Source organism: Bubalus bubalis, chromosome X (assembly GCF_019923935.1).
Source record: "Bubalus bubalis isolate 160015118507 breed Murrah chromosome X, NDDB_SH_1, whole genome shotgun sequence".
Taxonomy (NCBI): Eukaryota; Metazoa; Chordata; class Mammalia; order Artiodactyla; family Bovidae; genus Bubalus; species Bubalus bubalis.
In genome coordinates, this window is record NC_059181.1 from 127349797 (window position 1) to 127371489 (window position 21693).

Here is a 21693-nt window from a genome sequence, read left to right on the forward strand (position 1 = left end):
CAACATATTCTCAAGCAGAGTTAGATGATTTAAATTTCATTTATCACCACCCCTCCCACCAAGTTAAGAAGTGAATTTCCAGTTAGATGGATTTCCACATTAATACCAAGGCTGATCCTAAGAAGTTAGGAAATCTGGACCCTCAAACCGAGAACCAAATATATACTTGGCCCCATTGTTTCAGAGCTTAACTAACTACACTGATATTCTATTCGTTTTAACTTATACAAATAAACCAGATTTATATAACATCACCCTACTCCTCTGGCCCCTGAATCATTTTGGGAAGAGGAAAGAAATGTAAAGAGAGGAGTTTCTACACTCAATCTCCAAAGCTACCCTTACCCAAGAGAGGTGAAGGTGGGCTTTTCTAATACACTAATTGAACCATAGCTTCTCAAAGTTGGCATGAGACTAGGAGGTAAAAAACATAATCCTAAAAAATCTATAAACATTTTAGGTTAGTTCCCTTTGCCACTGTTAAAAGATTAAGGGCCAAAATAAAACGCACACCTCATTCCTCATCCTACTAACATGAAAGGCCAGACACTGTAGGACAAAAGTTAGCGGAAAGCAAACATCATACACTGTGTTATCATTGTAGGTGACTGAAAGCCATAGAGATCCAGGCATAAAAGAAAATCCCCTTCTATTTTTAACATATTGATTTAAGTACAATGGACAGCTTCTTAATGCAAAATATACCTAAGAAGGGAAAGGAAGTTGTTCATTGTGGGCCAATGTCAAGTTTGGTGCTAAATGTTTTCAGTCACTGTAAGCAACCTAACTGTTCTAAATATGAAGTCACTGGAGGTGTTTATCAATATTCACCTCTGAATATTAATACTCGATTTACCTGAGATACAAAAAACAAAATCATGTAAAAGGAAGCAGCCTAAGATTTGGCTGCAGCCAGCATGTTGGTCCCCGGGGAAAACATGATGGGTCACTGACTGGCTGTTCCTATCTGCTAAGTCATCATGTTCATCCACATGTGTTCTAGTGTTGAAATGTTTTGTGCAAACACGACTTCTCCAAAGAGTCAAAGTGTTGCTACCAGGCTGCTTCCCAGAAATGAGCACACCACCACATTGATCAACTCTGGCTCCTTTTTATTCAGGAAGCATACGCTAATTCTTTTTATACATTTTTTTTACATTCCAGAAATAAGCGAAAATAGCAGTTTTAAATATGTTACAAAGTTGGCTTTGGGGGCTAAATAAGCTTTTCTAGAGAGAACCAGCCAACTGACCTTTTCATCAAAGCACCAATGTATCTTCAGTCTTTCACCAAGCTCTGCCACAGCTGTGGCCACCCTGGATGTGTTATACATCCAAGCCACATGAAAGCTGTAATGGAGAGTTGCTGCGAGTCTCTCTGCAAGGCACCAAGAACAGACAGTTCCAGCTTCCTTTCTTCAGACTGAATCAAAATTTTGGAAACTTTTCAATTGCTCTCTCAAGTAGTGCTCTCTCAGCATGAAGACTAGAATTTGTTAAAACTCCTATCACAAGATACAGTAAATCACTTCCAATATTCTGGAAACCACATGGAAGAGTTATAAATAAATGGACACTAAAATTACTTTAAGAAAGTTTTACATCATTTAGTTGGTAAGGACATTTACACATACAGCACAATTTACTGTTAAACATTCTATAACTGGCTTCACATAAAGATGAAAATAGATAATACAAAATGATCTGACATTTCAGTTAAGTTGGAATTAAGACTCTAGGCACCCCACTCCACTACTCTTGCCTGGGAAATCCCATGGACAGAGGAGCCTGGTGGGCTGCAGTCCATGGGGTCGCAACGAGTCGGACACGACCGAGCGACTTCACTTTCACTTTTGTGCACTGGAGAAGGAAATGGCAACCCACTCCAGTGTTCTTGCCTGGAGAATCCCAGGGTCGGAGGAGCCTGGTGGGCTGCCATCTCTGGGGTCGCACAGAGTCGGACATGACTGACGCGACTTAGCAGTTTTATTGTAGTCAACATCAATTTTACATATTGTTGCAGATTGCTGTGCTATGCCCTTTAAAATGGGAATTTCTTTCTTGGGGTGAAATTCCATTTGGATATGTGTTCTTGCTTTGTACAAACCACTAAAATCTGAGGGACACAGCAATATCAAAGACATAAACAGTAACTGCACAATATTATCTGCTGGATTAAGCTAATACAAGTGGACAGTATTCTTCAAGTTGCAATATCTAATAAAGCACTATATGAAATGAACAAGGTGAAACATCGTAAGAATGAATATACTCTGCAACCAGTACATGTAGCATCACTTCTTTAATTCACAAATCTGCCTCAGGCATCTGCACAATAAATTAGCAAGATCTCAATTTGCTTGAGGCATCACCAGCTCGTAATGCCCTACTTGGCCTTCCTGTTTGAGCTGGTCAAGTAAGTCCTCCTTCCGTCTTTTTCTTCCTACCACCAGGTACCTGTCGTGGCCCACCCCATGAGACTTACTCTTAAGACCATACTTCTGGGCGATCTGATGTATTTGCTTCCTCTCATCATTAGTCAGCTCTGTAGAGAAAGTTAAATCCGTGTGGCTCTCGGAGCGGGCATAGTTTCTGATGATCTGTTCAATATCTCTCTTGGCAATTTTATTTACCCTCTCTACATCAAGGCCAAGCCCTTCCCGCTTATGCTGCTCTTTGACGGAGATTGGCTCCCGAATGCCCTCACCAGATTTACCTAAACCACCACCCGTCCAACCCATCTTTCTCAGCAGCTGATTCCCAATGTTATCTTCTTTGATTTGTTGTTTATAAGCCTCCTCTGCTGAGCGGCCCTGAATTTCATTTCTGGAAATCACATCTTCAATAGCTCCTTTCTTCAAGTTGTTAATAACAGTCGGTTGGGTCTTTTTGAGGGTTTTCACAGCTTCCCCCGCAGCTTCATATTTGACAGTTTTCTTCACTCCAACTGCTTCTGCAATTACTTCACTCTCGAGAATCACCTTGCATTTCCATCGGAGGCCTGTCATTCTTTCATAGACGTATTCAACTGTCATTCGGTTAAACTGAGCTGTGTCATTCAGCGTGCACACAGGATTGGAAGAATTCTCATAAACTACAAGATCCTTTATGTCTTTCTTCTTTCCAGATCCCCTGGGGGAAGAGCCTGCTTGGCACTGTGAACTTTTGACAGATGGATAAGTGGGCTGTGTTTTTTGAAGGATTTTCAAAGCCTCATCAGCAGCTGCATGTTTACTTGTTTTTTTGGTTCCATAACCTTCAGCTAAGCAGTGATCTTGCAAAAACACTCGACAACGCCATGTACGATTTGGCATCATCTCATATTTGTATTCAACAGACATTTTGTTGTATGAGGCAGAATTGTTAAGGATACCAATTGCATCGTTTGCATTTTCTGTAAGGATAAAATTGGTCCAGTGTTTGGCGGAAGCATTAAAAATCGGCTGCCCAGAAGCATCTTTAGCCAGCACCACCAGCTCTTCTGGTGGTTTCAGAGCTGGAGGAAAGTCATAGGAAGGCATGCCAATCTGACACACCACAAGGTCCTCTCCAATTGTGTGCTTGAATTTCCGTCGGATAACCCTAACTTCAATACGTTTCTGCAAGAGTTTTACAGCTAGCTCAGTAGCTCGATCCCTGGACCCATTCTTGCTGCCAGCATAGCCTGTAGTTAAGTAGATGTTCTGGCATCTAACTTCACAGGCATAACCATCTGTTAGAAGTTTTTTATTTTTGGGGATGTCAGCAGGAGGGATTTCTTTTAAAGGAGCATATATATATTCAGGATTTGTCTTACATGCCTGAATACAACGAGTTAACATATAGGTGTAATTAATTTTATCAGATCCAGAAGTCATCTCTGGATTAGAAAGGTTCTTCCAGATAGTTGCTGTTAATTTTTCAATAAAATACTGCTTCTCAGCTACCACTGACTCAGGAAATGTCTGTGATGGTGAAGGCTCAGGAGGTGACTGAGAGTCTGCCTGCTGTGATGTGCTGCTGGGGGCAGGGTTCCCACTGTCAAAATACATGTTGGCTGTGACAGGCTTGTCTTTTGTGAAAATAAATCCTGATGAATCACAATACTGAGAGTTCCCATCTTGTATACTGAAAGAGTCTTGAGTATAATCTTGGTAGATGTCTCTTGGCATGTTAGCAAAATGTGTTTGTTCATTTCTCTCTTTTGCTTGAGGGCCATAAGGATCTTCCTGTCTTTCGTCTTTTGAACTACTAGCTACAAAATGTACAGGCTCAAAACGAGGTCTCACATGGAATTTGGAACCGGCTTGCTTTTTAGGAGGATTTTGACCTATAGAATGAGTGAAATTTACAATTCATTAAAAAGGGATATTTCAAAAGAACCAAGCAGGAAAACAGTACCAACCACTTTTTTTTTGCAAGCTGAACTGCTGGTAAAAGTTATGTCCCATCACAAAAACTTCAGGTCATTTAGGTGAAGGGACTCAAATATCAATGTAAGATTCCAGCATAAGGAGAGATGCTCCCTGTCCTTCCACGTGTAAGGGAGGAGACTTGACAGAAAATATGCCATTGACTCAACTATGCAGGTCACCACCATGCACGACGGGTAGATGCTTCTGCATCTAATGAGTTAAAGCACAGGTGAAGTGTACTGAGTAAGAGGATGTTCCACTATGATCTCATACCACCTGTGCTGAAAAGCTCCTTCTTAAGGACTGCAAATGGAACAGATGGCTCTAATGCAACAGAGATGATGACCAGAGGCGTTTACAAAGCCTCTCTTTTGTACCAGAAGTGACCGACTCTGTGATGGTGCTTTACATAGTTGCGACTAAAAAAAAAATCAAATAAAAAATATTTGTCAAAAGATCCCAAAGATTTTCAACTTCAAAATTTTAGTTCTGACTTATTCTGCACAAAAAGATGTTTGCTATATTTTATTTCTAGAACAAACTTTAGCTGGAAACTAATGATTTATAGAGGATATCAAATTTAAAGCTATGGAAGAACTCTGCTGAGGCTATACCAGACACTAGAGCTTTCTCCCTATAACACAGTTTAGTAGAAAATTGGTCTACCACAGACCCATCCAGGAGGATTTAGTTACTTAGATGCTTAAGGGAGGTTCCATGGCATGGAAGCATTACCCTTCAAGGACAGCATTATAGCATGAATTCAGTATTCTTAGCTTTCAGTTCTATTTAGCACCCTCAAAAAAAAAATGTACAAACTGACAGTTAAAACTTTTACAGGACAGCATTATAGCATGAATTCAGTATTCTTAGCTTTCAGTTCTATTTAGCACCCTCAAAAAAAAAATGTACAAACTGAAAGTTAAAACTTTTACAGGACAGCATTATAGCATGAATTCAGTATTCTTAGCTTTCAGTTCTATTTAGCACCCTCAAAAAAAAAATGTACAAACTGAAAGTTAAAACTTTTACAGGACAGCATTATAGCATGAATTCAGTATTCTTAGCTTTCAGTTCTATTTAGCACCCTCAAAAAAAAAATGTACAAACTGAAAGTTAAAACTTTTACAGGACAGCATTATAGCATGAATTCAGTATTCTTAGCTTTCAGTTCTATTTAGCACCCTCAAAAAAAAAATGTACAAACTGAAAGTTAAAACTTTTACAGTGTGTAAGATCTGATGTTACCAATGTTATTTAAAATCATATACCACACTCATATCATTAAAAAAGAAGCTACACTGTTTCTTCAAATCCCACCTTCCAGAAACAGTATACTCACCATCACATGTTGAGAGGTGACGTTTTTGACCTTTGGAGGCCTTGGACAGCATCAGATCATATGAAGGCATCTCCCCAATATCAATACCTTCAGCCATTTGGAGAATTTTTTCCATCAAGCGTGGGCTGTACCTATTTAAATGAATATAATCTACAGTTAAAACAGCAAGAATGCAGTTTTTGAAAAAGTTTCTAGATGACCCATCTTATAATTGCTCCCACAGGACTTTACTAACAGAGTGTCTTGGCTATAAAACTGAAGAATCTGCCCTAAAATAGTTATGTATCAAATGAGCAATTATGTTACTGTCATTAGAAGACATACAAACACAAACATTAAGAAATTTAGGTGAAGACCATATCTTTAATTTGAATTAAAAGTATCCATATAAACTCGTAATTTATTTTTCTCTACATATATACATATATGATGTATATCATGTATACATATATGATAATGATAATGTAAAAGTACTAAGAATGTTAATAAGAGATGGATTGTTAACATCCAGATTGCGGTTTCTATCATTTCCCACCAAATGGAATCAGAGTCCTGAAAGAAGTGGCTGGATCCAAGTCTGGGCCAAGAAATGTAGAATCTGGGAGATATTTTCATGCCTGGAAACAAGGATGCTGTCAAAGACCTCAGGGGTTGTTGTCAAATAGACTCAGAAGTGAGCCAACTTGAATATCAAGAATAACCACAGTGGATTGAAACACATCAAACACGTTAAAAAATCCATTAGTTCACAGTAATACTTACAAACTCATTATTGGTCACCTTTGGAGAATGGTGGGGAATCAAGTCATTATTCCCAAAACAAGTAACATTAAAAGAAGAAAGCAAGCATTTATCCAGCATTTCCCTGTACAAATTGTACCTCAGAGAAAACTAAAGAGTTGATGAAGAAAATCTCCTTTACAGAAGCATTCCAGCTAATAAACGAAGGAATGATAGATTTCTACCATTTTGCAACCCATAATGCAACAATAAATGATCATCAATGGCTGCTAAGTTTAGCAAGGAGAGATAAGAACGCCTTCCTAAATGAACAATGCAAAGAAATAGAGGAAAACAATAAGACGGGAGAGACAGAGATCTCTTCAAGAAAATTAGAGATACTAAGGGAACATTTCAGAGAAGGCAATGGCACCCCACTCCAGTACTCTTGCCTGGAAAATCCCATGGACGGAGGAGCCTGGTAGGCTGCAATCCATGGGGTCGCTAAGAGTCGGACACGACTGAGTGACTTCACTTTCACTTTTCACTTTTATGCATCAGAGAAGGAAATGGCAACCCACTCCAGTGTTCTTGCCTGGAGAATCCCAGGGACAGGGGAGCCTGGTGGGCTTCCATCTATGGGATCGCACAGAGTCGGACACGACTGAAGCGACTTAGCAGCAGCAGCAGCAGCAGCAAGGGAACATTTCACGCAAATTGGGCTCAATAAAGGACAGAAATGTTATGGACCTAACAGAAGCAGAAGATATTTTCTTAAGGTGGCAAGAATACATAGAAGAACTATACAGAAAAGATCTTAATGACCCAGATAACCACAATGGTGTGATCACTCACTTAGAGCCAGACATCCTGCAGTGAAAAGTCAAGTGGGCCTCAGGAAGCATCACTATGAACAAAGCTAGTGGAGGTGATGGAATTCCAGTTGAGCTACTTCAAATCCTGAAAGATGATGCTGTGAAAGTGCTGCAACTCAATATGCCAGCAAATTTGGAAAACTCAGCAGTGGCCACAGGACCGGAAAAGGTCAGTTTTCATTCCAATCCCAAAGACAGGCAATGCCAAAGAATGCTCAAACTACCGCACAATTGCACTCATCTCACATGCTAGTAAAGTAATGCTCAAAATTCTCCAAGCTAGTCTTCAACAGTATGAGAACTTCCAGATGTTCAAGCTGGATTTAGAAAAGGCAGAGGAACCAGAGATCAAATTGCCAACATCCATTGGATCACAGAAAAAGAATCCCAGAAAAACATCTACTTCTGCTTCATTGACTACGCTAAAGTCTTTGACTGTGTGGATCACAACACACTGTGGAAAATTCTTAAAGTGATGGGGATACCAGACCACCTTACCTGCCTCCTGCAAAACCTGTACACAGGTCAAAAAGCAACAATGGATTGGTTCAAAATTGGTAAAGGACTAGGTCAAAGCTGTATACTGTCACCCTGCTTATTTAACTTATATGCCAAGTACATCATGTGAAATGCCAGGCTGGATGAAGCATGAGGTGGAATCAAGATTACTGGGAGAAATATCAATAACCTCAGATATTCAGATGACACCACCCTTATGGCAGAAAGTGAAGAAGAACTAAAGAGCCTCTTGATGAAAGTGAAAGAGGGGAGTGAAAAAGCTGGCTTAAAACTCAACATTCAAAAAATGAAGATCATGGCATCCAATCCCATCACTTCATGGCAAAGATGGGGAAACAGTGACAGATTTTATTTTCTTGGGCTCCAAAATCACTGCAGATGATAACTGCAGCCATGAAATTAAAAGACGCTTGCTCCTTGGAAGAAAAGCTATGACCAACATAGACAGCGTATTAAAAAACAGAGACATTACTTTGCCAACAAAGTCTGTCTAGTCAAAGCTATGGTTTTTCCAGTAGTCATGTATGGATGTGAGAGCTGGACCATAAAGAAGGCTGAGCACCAAAGAATTGATGCTTTTGAACTGTGGTGTTGGAAAAGACTCTTGAGAGGCCCTTGGACTAAAAGGAGATCCAACCAGTCAATCCTAAAGGAAATCAGTCCTGAATATTCATTGGAAGGACTGATGCTGAAGCTGAAACTCCAATACTTTGGCCACCTGATATGAAGAACTGACTCATTGGAAAAGACCCTGATGCTGGGAAAGACTGAAAGCAGGAGGAGAAGGGGACGACAGAGGATGAGATGGTTGGATGGCATCACTGACTCAATGGACATGAGTTTGAACAAGCTCCAGGAGATGCTGAAGGACAGAGAAGCCTGGCATGCTGCAGTTAATGGGGTCACAAAGAGTCAGACACAACTGAGCAACTGAAAACAATAAAGGCTTATCAGGTGAAAGTTGATGGGGAAGAACCTAGAAATAGACCCACACTGACATGCTCAATTGTTGATAAAACTAAAAGCAATTCAATGGTGGCAGGACAGTCTTTTTATCAAATGGTGCTGGACAAAGTAGGCATCCAACCTAAACAAACCACCTCAACCTAAACCTCACATCATATACAAAAGTTAACTCAAAATGCATCATAAACTTAAATGTGAAACTAAAAAGTTTTTACAAAAAATACAGAAGAAAATCTTCAAGATCTCCAGCTAGGCAAAGAATTCTTATACTTAACACCACAAGTATGATCCATAAAAGAAAAAGTTAATAAAATGGACTTCATTAAAATTTAAAAATTTTGCTCTCAAAAGATCCTGGGAAGAGGATGAAAAGACAAGCTACAGAGAGCAAGAAAATATTTACAAACCATATACTTGACAAAAGACTGCTGCTGCTGTTGCTGCTGCTGCTAAATCGCTTCAGTCGTGTCTGACTCTGTGCGACCCCATAGACGGCAGCCCACCAGGCTTCCAGTCCCTGGGATTCTCCAGGCAAGAACACTGGAGTGGGTTGCCATTTCCTTCTCCAATGCATGAAAGTGAAAAGTGAAAGTGAAGTTGCTCAGTCGCGTCCGACTCTAGCGACCCCATGGACTGCAGCCTACCAGGCTCCTCCGTCCATGGGATTTTCTAGGCAAGAGTACTGGAGTGGGGTGCCATTGCCTTCTCCAGATAAAAGACTAGTATCTAGAATAAAGACCTCAAGACCTCTCAAGTTCAACAGTAAAATATATACACATATATAATGTGTATATATGTGTATATAGTATACACACATATAAATGAACAAAAGATATGAATAGAACATTTCACCAGAGAGGATATACAGATTGCAAATAAGCAGATAAAAAGAAATGTTCAACATCATCAGCCACCAAGGAAATGCAACTTAAACCACAATGAGATATTATTCCATATCTATCAGAGTGGCTACAGTGAAAATGGCGACAACACTAAATGCTGACAAGGATGCAGAAAAACTGGATCACTTGTACACTACTCGTGGGAATATAAAGTGATATGGCCACTCTGGAGCACAACTTGGAAGTTTTTTATAAAATTAAACATGCAATCACCTCATGACCTTGCAACTGCACTTTTGGGCATTTATCTCCGAGAAATAAAAGTGTACATTCACACAAAAAAGTCTACACAAATGTTCATAACAGCTTTATTTGTAACAGCCCCAAACTACAACCAGCCCAGATGTCTTTACCACACACCATGGAACACTGCTCAGCAAAAAAATGAATAAACTATTGATACACGCAGTATTGGGTATGAGTGGGAGGGAAATGGATGTGGTTTTAAAGGGCAATGTGAGGGATCCTTGTGGTACTGGAACTGTTCAATATCTTGATTATGGTTGTGGACATGCAAACCTACATCTGTGATAAACTGTATAGAATCACACACACAAGTATTAGTAAAACTGGAGGAATCTGTGTAGACTGCAGATTGTAACAATGTCATTATCCTGATTATGATATATTAACTTTGCAAAATGTTGTCATTGCGGGAATTGGGTAAAGAGCACAGGGCATTATATTATTTTCTACAATTACAGGTGAATCAATAATTATGTCAATAAAAATTTCAATTGAAAAAAGTTGGTGGAGAACTTTATAATCTTAATCTCACTAAAAATGGGACAACCAGACATGTGTCCCCGATGTGATATGACAGGGCAAAGATCTACAAAGTGTTCTTGACCACCAAATAATTGCACGCAAACCTAATCAAGCCCCTAACTCCTAGAAACATGTTAAGCACCACCACAAGAATACAGCCAGTCGAATCCATGATGAAGGAAACACTACGTGACAGTCCATTTCGTCATCAAATAAACAGCATGAAAACAAAAGGAGAGGGAATGGTTATAGGTTAAAGGTGACACATCAATCAGATATGTGTGGACCTTGTTTGGACCGTGGGTCAAACAAACCATTCTGAGACAAATGGAGAACACATTATTGGATCATTTTGAGAAATTATCGTTAATTTTTCTGAGTATGAATAATGGTATTATGACTCTATTTTTTAAAATTATCTGGTACAGATACATACTAAAATATTTGCAAGAGAAATGATGTCAAGGTTTTCTTTAATATATTCTGCCTTGCACAAAATACTGGGGGCGAGACGAAATGAGAAGGGTAGCATGACAGACTGTTGATAATTGCTGAAGTTGAATGATGCATGCATGAGTGTCCACTAAACTCTTCTACTTTTTGTGTTTGATTTTCCTTAATAAAAAGCTTTAAAACATACAATACAATATTGTAATTAGCCTCCAATTAAAATAAATAAATTTATATTAAAAAAATAAAAAGGACTCCTTATGAAGTACATTTGCCCTTGACAGAATATCAATTTCCTACAGAGAAACAAAACTATGGGCTCAGTGAAGTTTTGGTTATCATGGGATCTACTCACTCTTCTCACCTTCAGAGCCTTTCTAAGCCTAAGACCAAAAAAGACTTCTGGTGGTGTGTGAGAAGAAAGTTCTTCTTTGGGCAGGGGCAGGGGGCATGCTGTGCAGCTTGTGGGATCTTAGTTCCCCAACCAGGGACCACTGGACCACCAGGGAATTCCCCAAGAAAGTTGTGAAAATGAGAAACTAGCACACCTCTACATGAGTAGGCTCTGAACTTGAAAGAGGATAACATTTTCCATTTTCAACACAACAGGTCCCGCACCCATCAGATGTCTTTCCTTGCAAAGCAGAGAAGTGACATGGTGGCCATCTCTGACAGATGACCTGGAAGCTAGCCCAGTTGTAACCCACATTTCCCACTGATAACTGCTGCTGCTAACACCAGCATTTAAATGCCGTGATTTATTTTTATTTACTCTTATCTAAACATCAAAAGGAGAAGGCAATGGCACCCCACTCCAGTACTCTTGCCTGGAAAATCCTACGGACGGAGGAGCCTGGTAGGCTGCAGTCCATGGGGTCGCTAAGAGTCGGACACGACTGAGCGACTTCACTTTCACTTTTCACTTTCATGCATTGGAGAAGGAAATGGCAACCCACTCCAGTGTTCTTGCCTGGAGAATCCCAGGCACAGGGGAGCCTGGTGGGCTGCCGTCTATGGGGTCGCACAAGAGTCGGACACGACTAAGCGACTTAGCAGCAGCAGCAAACATCAAAAAGCATAGCCTAAAATGTCATACATTATATATATCACTTTCATTAAGATTTGGGAGTGGGGACTTCTCTGGTGGTATAGAAGATAAGATCCTCCTGCCAATGCAGGGAACACAGGTTCGAATCCCTAGCCGGGAAGTTCCTACATTCCATGGAACAACTAAGCCAGTGCACCACAACTACTGAGCCCACACGCTGCAACTATAGAAGCCTGCATGCCCTAGAGCCTGTGCTCTGCAACAAGAGAAGCCACCACAATGAGAAGCCCACACACCACAACTAGAGAGTAGCCCCTGCTGGGCGCAACTAGAATAAGCCAGCACACAGCAACAAAGACCCAGTGCAGCCAAAAATAAAATAATTTAAAAAAAGATTTGTGAGCACAATTTCCAAGGTATGAGATGAAAAGATTATGAAAATGAGATGAAGTCTACCAATCTTAAACTGGTATTGCCAATTTTGCTACCAAAACTGGTACTACAACCAAACCACTCACCTTGAATTCCAGTTAAAATTCTCCAAATCTTATAGATGGATTCCAAACATGGTACCCAAGTGTAATGGCATGTATGCCATTCAGGGTGCAGGAATGATGCATTTGGGGCCCACTCCATTCACATTCACTTTTTCTCTCCGGTTTCTTCCAGCATTAGTATTGATTATACCTACTTACTGTTCCCTATTCATTACATCTGCCACAAAATTTAACATCACCCATAGGCTATAAAAATAAACCTTTGTGTTGGTTGCCAATACAGTCATCTTCTCAGCCCTTTATTAGGAAGTCAAAATACTGAAGAATCCCAACCAGCTGGAACAATAATGGAACAGACTGTGTAGTGCTTGCTGCTGCTGCTGCTGCTAAGTCACGTCAGTCGTGTCCGACTCTGTGAGACCCCATAGACAGCAGCCCGCCAGGCTCCCCCGTCCCTGGGATTCTCCAGGCAAGAACACTGGAGTGGGTTGCCATTTCCTTCTCCAATGCATGAAAGTGAAAAGTGAAAGTGAAGTCAGGGGATCCGTCCATGGGATTTTCCAGGCAAGAGTACTGGAGTGGGGTGCCATTGCCTTCTCCAGTGTAGTGCCTAACACTTGACTATTCAAAGAACAAATATTAATCTTTACATTAATCTTTACTATGAAGACCACTAGGATTTCAGTCTTATTTCTAAAAATTCTCCAAAGAATACCTACCCAGGGATAAAGTGGTTCCACAAATCTGAAATAAGCCAAGGCAGTAAATAAAGCTTTCATCACTCAGTTTTCCATAGTGCATTTTTTTAGTGGATTTAAAAAGTAACACCTTTACTCCAGAAATTTTAGAGAATCCATCAAGAAAACGCCTACAAACCCAACCACTGATAATTTCATTAACATTTTGGGGTTTACTTTTTATTCCTTTTTCTATGCTTCCCATACCACCTTCTCCCCACCCCTGCAAAAAAAAAAAAAATCACTATCAGATCATCTATGTTGATTTGTAATCTGCTGAGATTCTTTTTTGATGTTTTTCTTAATTTATTATGTCATAAGCTTTTTCTCCATGTCATTAGCACATGACTTTTAATGGCTATACAGTATTTTATCTCATGGAGGGATCATGATGTAAAGTACCATTAAGGCAAGTCCAATGAAGTAATTTTAAGATGTATGCATACTATGCATTTACAACCCATTTGGTTGTAAATGCTTAAAAAAGAAAACCAAAAAGCCCCAGCTGGTCTTTAAGGTTTTCCAAGGTAGTTTATCATGTATCAAGCTTTTTGGAAATCACAACTGTGCCACCATACCTACCATACAAAAAGATGATTTCTAATGGACAAAGACATCTGACTTCATGAATCTTACATTCTTGAAAAAAGACACGTGCTTATAGGTGTATACTTATGATATACAATGTAACCTGAAATTTAATAAATATTCAGTAATAGATGCTTTCTTTCAAATTAAAAAAATTATCAAACTGCTCTACTAGGTCCAAATTTAAAAGGTGAGGTTTGAAAACTAAGCAAAGGTTAGGATTTCCAAATATAAAATTATTTATGCAAACCTATTCAAAAGACTCCTACATAGTGAATAACATACAACTAAGATTACTGATATAGCTTTTAAAAGCTCCCACTCATATTTCATCAGCTGGTGATTGATGCATTCTACCTACTATGTGCAAAGTTAGTTTCACAACATGAGCCCAGTCAGCATCTTCCTTCCAAACATCAGTCTCACATCAACAGGAAGAGACAAATAATCAAGGTGGCAAACTGGATTCATTTTAGGATATATTTTCTCTATTGATTAATATCTCACCAAAAGTCAATAGATCAGGATTCTGTTTCTTTCTCTTTTTTTGGATTCTGTTTCCAATACTACTGATGAAGAATGATTGGAAAGCTGAATGCCCCAGTTAACCAAACATTCTGCTTTATTAAATATACACGCACTATCAACAATTTTAAGTAAAAATTGCATAGGTCCCTTGGCATTCATATGAACAATTATGTCTGTGCTGTACATGAAGTTGATAAGACTGCACTAAATTTTCATTAGCCACAAGATATATGTTAGAAATGGCCTACAGAAAAAAAAAACCTTGACACGTTGTTTATTTTTATGAAACAGAGAAGAAAAGGTGAAGAGAAATAATTTCAGCTATTTGGGCTTCCTGATTGCCTGCTGCTGCTGCTAAGTCGCTTCAGTTGTGTCCGACTCTGTGCGACCCCATAGATGGCAGCCCACCAGGCTCCCCTGTCCCTGGGATTCTCCAGGCAAGAATACTGGAGTGGGTTGCCATTTCCTTCTCCAATGCATGAAAGTGAAGAAAGTGAAGTCGCTCAGTCATGTCTGACCCTTAGCGACCCCATGGACTGCAGCCTACCAGGCTCCTCTGTCCATGGGATTTTGTAGACTGAGGGAAAAAAATGATCAAAAAGCAGATTAGAAAACATTGTTTTATTTATCCTGTAAGACAACGGTTCTCATAGTGTAGTCCCTGGATGAGCATCATCCATTACCTGGGAACTTGTTAGAAATACAAATTCTGGGGTCCCACCTCATACCCACTGAATCAGAAACCCTGGCAGTAGAGCCCAGCAATCTGTGTTTTAAGAAGCCTAAGATTCTGATGCTGCTTAAGTCTGAGAAACATGTTACAGATGGTCAAGAAGATATTAAAACTTGTTCTCTGAGAATCGCCACTATCACCAAAAGGGATTGAAACATGATTTGCTCCCCTGCTCATGTGAGCTCCTCCTGGCTTGGTCTTATGATCAAGGATTTTTCAAAGCTATCCCTGACCTAGGAGTTCTTTCAGTCCCAGCTAAATTAGAACACACAAAGTCCTGCGAGTGGGAAACAAAATGCAAAGAGTTCTCTTCTGGCTACTGTTTATAATCTGTTCTAAAAGTCAGGGGATGGGCCTTCAAAGACAAATTAATGATTTCAGTTTAGAGTGGGCTGTGTCACCATGCATTCTGCAGTCCCCCTGGGAGAAAAGAAGAGTCTTCTGTCACAGAAAAATAGACCAGAAAATAGAGCTCTGCCAACACCGACGTTAACAAGTACTGGAATACAGATTTTACTCACCTGAAGATGACAGCTGACATAAAGCCTGCCTCAAGTGGAAGATTACACTTGGTTCCTAGTTTCCATGATTCTTTATTGCCCCTTCCCTTTCTCCTATATCTAAGTTAACAGATAGAATGTAAACATTACTCTTCAGTTAAACTATTGGTTAACATTATAGCAATTCTTTAAGTTTTTTTCTTAAAGGATTCAGATTTCCCATGGCTTCTGTGATATTAAGGACATCTATGATTATAGGATAAAGGTACCATTCCAATTGCCAGAACAATATTGTTAAGTGCAGGTCAGTTAGATTTATCTGACTTGATTAATTACTGAGGCTTCCCCAGTCATAACCAGTTCCTCCAGTGAAATAGTCATTTATCTCTGGAGGCAGAAAAGTACACTAATCTAGAGAAGACAGAAAAAATATTTTTGTGTTATGGAAGCAAAACAAGTATCACACTGGATGCTATCTATGTTCAATAATTAAGCATTAACCACAGACAATCTTATTTATCTGTATCTGTTACAATCATTCCTGGAACTGAACTGGTTGAATTTGATCTGATCATTTTTCATAATTTCTCATCCTTCCTAAAAAATTTGCCCTGAAGCAAGTGTCTTAAAAAAAAAAAAAAAAAACCCTATCAGTCTATCAAAGGAATGATTAGTCTAGTATAGGGCCGATTTGAAGGTTCTGAAGGACAATGGTCCAAGTAGTTTGTTTAAAAAAAAAAAAGGGTTGGAACCATACTGCAGTCTCCATTGAATGCAAAGAGCTTTCAAAGAGGCCTGTTCAGAACAGGCACTAGGTTCTAAGAAAGGGGAGCGGGGCGGGGGCGGGGGGCGGGGGCGACAAACACACACCTAAAACCTTACTCAGAGGCCAAATGTTAATCCTACTGATCACATTTAAGGTGAAATGAGGGCAATCCGCTTTTACAGTAGATATAACCATTTCTTTGTTTGCGTCCAGACACATTATGCGCAAATCTACAAGCAAGGCGGACCCTGCGGCTGAGACCTCATACAAACCGCCTCCCCAGGAGAAGACAGTAAAACCCAGCTAGGGGGCTGCTATTTAATTTAACGGGAATGGAAAGAGAGAACGCTCAGGAGACTAGGATTAGAACCGCAGAGCCCCTCTCCTCTCCCCCCATAGACCCCGGAACCCCGACTGTCGAATATTCTCTGCGGATACCGCATCCCTGGAAGGTCCTACGCAGGTCCGAGGTTCTGCTATTCGTTATTTCCCACGCCCTCCAAAACACCATCACAATGACCACCTCTCGGCAATCCTCTCCCAGGTGCTGCTTCATCTCCATCCCTGGTCCTAGAGAGCCTCTCCCGCGATCCCCGCACCTTTCTAGCTGTTATGTCATCTGCAGCCACCTCGCTCAGCCAACCGCCCCCGTCCCCGCCCGCCCTGGGCCAACAGTGGAGTCCTCCAGCACCTCCAAATCTCCAGTCTCTAAGCACTCATCCATACTCGCCCCCTCCTTCCCTATCCCGACCCTCTTCACTGATCCCCACCCCACCCGGGTCCCCAGCCTGACCCTCACACCTTACTCACCTGCAGCCCAAGAAAACGTGGTTGGTCCAGGCAGCGGAGAGCGCGAGGAGCTGGTCTAGGGCAGCCCCGGGATAACTGTGCAGGTGCCGACAGATGAAGCTGCGCCGCAGAGCCCACTGCCAGTCACTTTCGTGGCTATAGCGCCACTGCTCCAGCACTGGCTCGGGCGGGGGCGGCGGGAGGGGCGGCGGCGGCGGCGGCGGGAGGGGGGGTAGCGGCGGCGGCGACAGGAAGTCGCCCCCCAACAGCAGACGTCCGCCAGCCATCTTCTCCGCCCCCAAGCAGGGACCCCAGGGATGAAGCCGACTCCTGATCAGGAGCAAGCGGGAACTGGAGGTTGGTGGGAGGGACCGGGTGAGCAGGGGCGCGCCGGGGGCACGAAGACCAACTCTCAGGGGACTGGAGTGTGTACGTGAGGGGCGACCGTTAAAAAGGGAAAGGCGACCACAAGCTCCTGTCCCGGCAACCCGGGTACACGCCCGCTGCACTCCTGCAACTCGTGGAGGAGCACGAGGGCACCCGGCACAGTCACACGCGCGCCGGGGAGACCAAGCCAGGCCCAGCGCTCCGCACCTCCGGCGACCCTCAGATTCACGCACTGCGCTGGGAAAGAAAAAAAAAGACACCTGCACGCTCTGCTTCCCCTTCTCTGAGTTCTAGTCTACCTACCCGCGTGCCGCCCTGAGGTTGTGAGGCCAGTGCGCGTGCGCTGCGGCTGTTCCCTAACTTCAAAATCCCGTCGCTGAGTCTCGCGCGACGTACGTTTTTATCCCTTCTTATGACTACTGGGGGCCTTTGACGTACTGTGGTCGCAAGCGTGGGGCGGGGCTCCGGGAAGGGGATTTTTTGAAAGATTTTTCTGAGGTTTGGAAACATGGTTCCGTTAACTCCTTAGAAGGCTCTCTCAGGTGACTGTTGGCAGCAATAGGTCGCCTGACGCTTTCCCCTGGGTTTCTGACAGTGGGAGGGACTTGGGTTTGAAATGGATAACACACTTCTTTTTCTTCTTAATGTAAGCTCTCCGAGGCGCTCTTTCTTCAGAGGATAGCTTGAAAAGCTATCTGTGCGTCGTACACCATTAGCTTTGTTTTATTGTGAAGTAATAGTAAAAACAAAATACTTAAGAAAAAATCATCCAAACCCACTTATCGTCCATACTCCATCCCAGTTGCTGACAAATACAAGCATCGTGTTCACACAGTTCTGATCACGGTTTCAAATAATCCTGTATTAACTGTATCAATTTAAAACGTGCAGAATATTACAAAATACAAAAGGGGCCCCCAAACTAAAAGCTGCACAGCACCAAATGGCTCACTCTGTAGGCAAACGTTTTCACTAGGCCCGCGGTCTGCTCCAGCCCCTCAATCAACTGTCTGCCCGTCTGTGCTATGGAAGTAGTTAATGAGTGTCAGTGGGAATTTATATATCTATTTTATATAAGGTTGGGATTGGTATCTTTCATGTAAACAATTTTATGTATTTATTAATTTGGCTGCACTGGGTCTTCCTTGGGGCATCCAGGCTGTGTCTAGTTGTGGTATCTTAGTTCGAGGACTAGGAATCAAACCGGGCTTCGCTGCATTGGAATGCAGATTCTTAACCACTGGACCACCAGGAAAGCCCCCGGTCAGTAGGAATTTACACAGCACTTACTGTGTGCTCAGTATAGTCAATACAAAGGAAAAAGAAACTGGATTTTCTCTGTTGTCCTGGAACTAATTATCGGGTTGGTGGGGAGAAATAGTCCTGCCTAGAACTCAGTGTTCCATAGCAGGAGGACTGTTGAATGAAGTGACTTTTATCCGTTGTCCCCTTTTAACTGTTTTCAGAGAAGATCACATCAGATCAGTCGCTCAGTCGTGTCCGACTCTTTGCGACCCCATGAATCCCAGCACGCCAGGCCTCCCTGACTATCACCAACTCCCAGAGTTCACTCAGACTCACGTCCATCAAGTCAGTGATGCCATCCAGCCATCTCATCCTCTGGCGTCCCCTTCTCCTCTTGCCCCCAATCCCTCCCAGCATCAGAGTCTTTTCCAATGAGTCAACTCTTTGCATGACGTGGCCAAAGTACTGGAGTTTCAGCTTTAGCATCATTCCTTCCAAAGAAATCCCAGGGCTGATCTTCAGAATGGACTGGTTGGATCTCCTTGCAGTTCAAGGAACTCTCAAGAGTCTTCTCCAGTACCACAGTTCAAAAGCATCAATTCTTTGGCGCTCAGCCTTCTTCACAGTCCAACTCTCACATCTATACATGACCACAGGAAAAACCATAGCCTTGACTAGACGGACCTTTGTTGACAAAGTAATGTCTCTGCTTTTGAATATGCTATCTAGGTTGGTCATAACTTTCCTTCCAAGGAGTAAGTGTCTTTTAATTTCATGGCCACAGTCACCATCTGCAGTGATTTTGGAGCCCCCCAAAATAAAGTCTGACACTGTTTCCACTGTTTCCCCATCTATTTCCCATGAAGTGATGGGACCAGATGCCATGATCTTCGTTTTCTGAATGTTGAGCTTTAAGCCAACTTTTTCACTCTCCTCTTTCACTTTTATCAAGAGGCTCTTTAGTTCTTCACTTTCTGCCATAAGGGTGGTGTCATCTGCATATCTGAGGTTATTGATATTTCTCCCAGCAATCTTGATTCCAGCTTGTGCTTCTTCCAGCCCAGCATTTCTCATGATGTACTCTGCATATAAGTTAAATAAGCAGGGTGACAATATACAGCATTGACGTACTCCTTTTCCTATTTGGAACCAGTCTGTTGTTCCATGTCCAGTTCTAACTGTTGCTTCCTGACCTCTTAATAAATTTAACTGTTTTAGGATGTATTTATCATTATGTGACATATTTATATGTAGGGCTGTTTTGGACTGACAAGAGCAGAAGATCACAGCATTTTTCACTTTAATAATGATTTATTTTCATGCCTGTCTCTCCCATTACACAGGGAGTGCTGTCTTTGACTCTGTGGTAGGTACTCATGTTTATTGAAGTAATGACAGTCTTTGAACCATGAAATCAAAGAAAGTGATACTAGAAAGGAAGCTTTGAGATCATAAATTCAAATCATTATTGTATGAGTGAGAAAAATAAGGCCAGAGAGGTAGAGTGATAACTGAAGTCTGTAGAGGTGGGTTCTGGCAAAGCTGAGATCAGAATCTAGGTCACCTGACTTCTCATCCAGTGCTCCCCACTCATTTGCCATTATATTGCCCTGTTTTTTTTTTTTTAATTCTTCACAGTATGTACCACCTTTTGAACTTCAAAAAATTTTTGACTCCTCCTCACCCGCTGTAACAGTGCCATGAGAGCAAGGAACTCATCTGTCTTGCTTTTAGCAACTACATTTGGCTCCTGTAGGAACTCCATAGATATTTGTTGAATTAAATGAATGACTGAATGAATGAAGGCTCTTCCTGTTGTCTCAAACTTGTGAAACTCATTTTCTTAGGGCCTACATTTTAAGCTGGTTTTAAGTTAGATTAATTTCCGCCTAAGCTGCCAACTTTCATCAGAATCAGCATTGCAATCAATACACATCTTTCCTAGAAAAGGAGTTGAGAAAAGAAAAATGCCTTCCTCTCAGATTGGATGAAAATTCTTCCATCATATAGGAACAAATAATTCCAACCTGGCTTTTGAATTTGGATTACAGAGTGAAAGGTGATAAAATTGATATTAGAGGCCATTTGCTCTGGAACAGCCATAGCTGGAGTGCATTTATAAATCTTGCTATGGAATAAGCAGTTTCATCTCAAGCAAGCAAAACAAAAATTCCCATGATTCTCCAGGAACTTCTTTCTTTGGTAATCCTTCTGATCAAAAAATCCTTCAGCCAGCCTAGCTCAGTCCATCCCTTCTCACACATCCCAAATGTTTTCTCACTAAGCAGGAATTGAAACCCCTAAGCAGAAGTAAATTATCTGAATAAAGGTTGAAGAGAAATGCAGGAGGGAAGTCTGATAATGGCAACCACTGCCATCCTAAAACAATCCAGAAACCTCATGTAATCACCTGTCCTCCTCCCCTCCATCATCTTTCTCTGCTCTAACACAGGCTCCCGCCATGTTTTTACGTGAAACATAAACACACACACACTCATACACACATAGTCTGTAAGCTCTGAGCTTCCTTCCCTTCCCTTTCCTGTGGGGGAGCCAGTGAGTAAAGAAAAGAGGGAAACCTGGAACCTGGCTCAGCACCAGCCTCATAAATTATCCCAGAAATCAGATCACCAAAATTTCTTGACCAGAGTATTCCGCACTGCAATATCCTCTTGAGGAATGGTCACTAATGGACTAAAAGCAATAGCTAGGAGCTGGCCAAAGCCTGGTAATTTGAGCACCCAAATTATTAAGGACAGTAATGAGCCATTGAAAAAATAGGAAGCCATAAGTCTACAGTGAGACCAAGTAGATAAATAATGAGGGAAAGGGGAGGGCCTTTGCTTACGATAGCATACCATGTGCTGACTGGTAAATATGAAGGGAATGCTGGAGTCAGAAAATCATCATTGGTTCAGGTAAGAATTACCAGTAGATGCT

General features: G+C 41.5%; 1 protein-coding gene across 3 annotated transcripts; it reads right to left on the bottom strand.

The window, feature by feature from the left end:
• Positions 1-1971: 1971 nt before the first annotated feature.
• Positions 1972-17899, bottom strand: NKRF (NFKB repressing factor). 3 transcript variants are annotated; one of them, XM_006046102.4, is made up of 4 exons: positions 17143-17899; positions 15588-15686; positions 5736-5866; positions 1972-4308 (listed from the first exon to the last, which is right to left on the bottom strand). In XM_006046102.4, exons 1-4 carry the CDS (start codon positions 17406-17408, stop codon positions 2351-2353), a joined length of 2454 nt encoding a protein of 817 aa, XP_006046164.2. In that variant the 5' UTR covers positions 17409-17899; the 3' UTR covers positions 1972-2350. The 3 variants fall into 3 exon arrangements, with proteins under 3 accessions (XP_006046164.2, XP_006046166.2, XP_044793140.1); XM_006046104.4 differs by lacking the exon at positions 15588-15686 and having other exon boundaries at positions 17143-17898; XM_044937205.2 differs by lacking the exon at positions 17143-17899 and having other exon boundaries at positions 15588-16319.
• Between the last annotated feature and the right edge of the window lie 3794 nt (positions 17900-21693).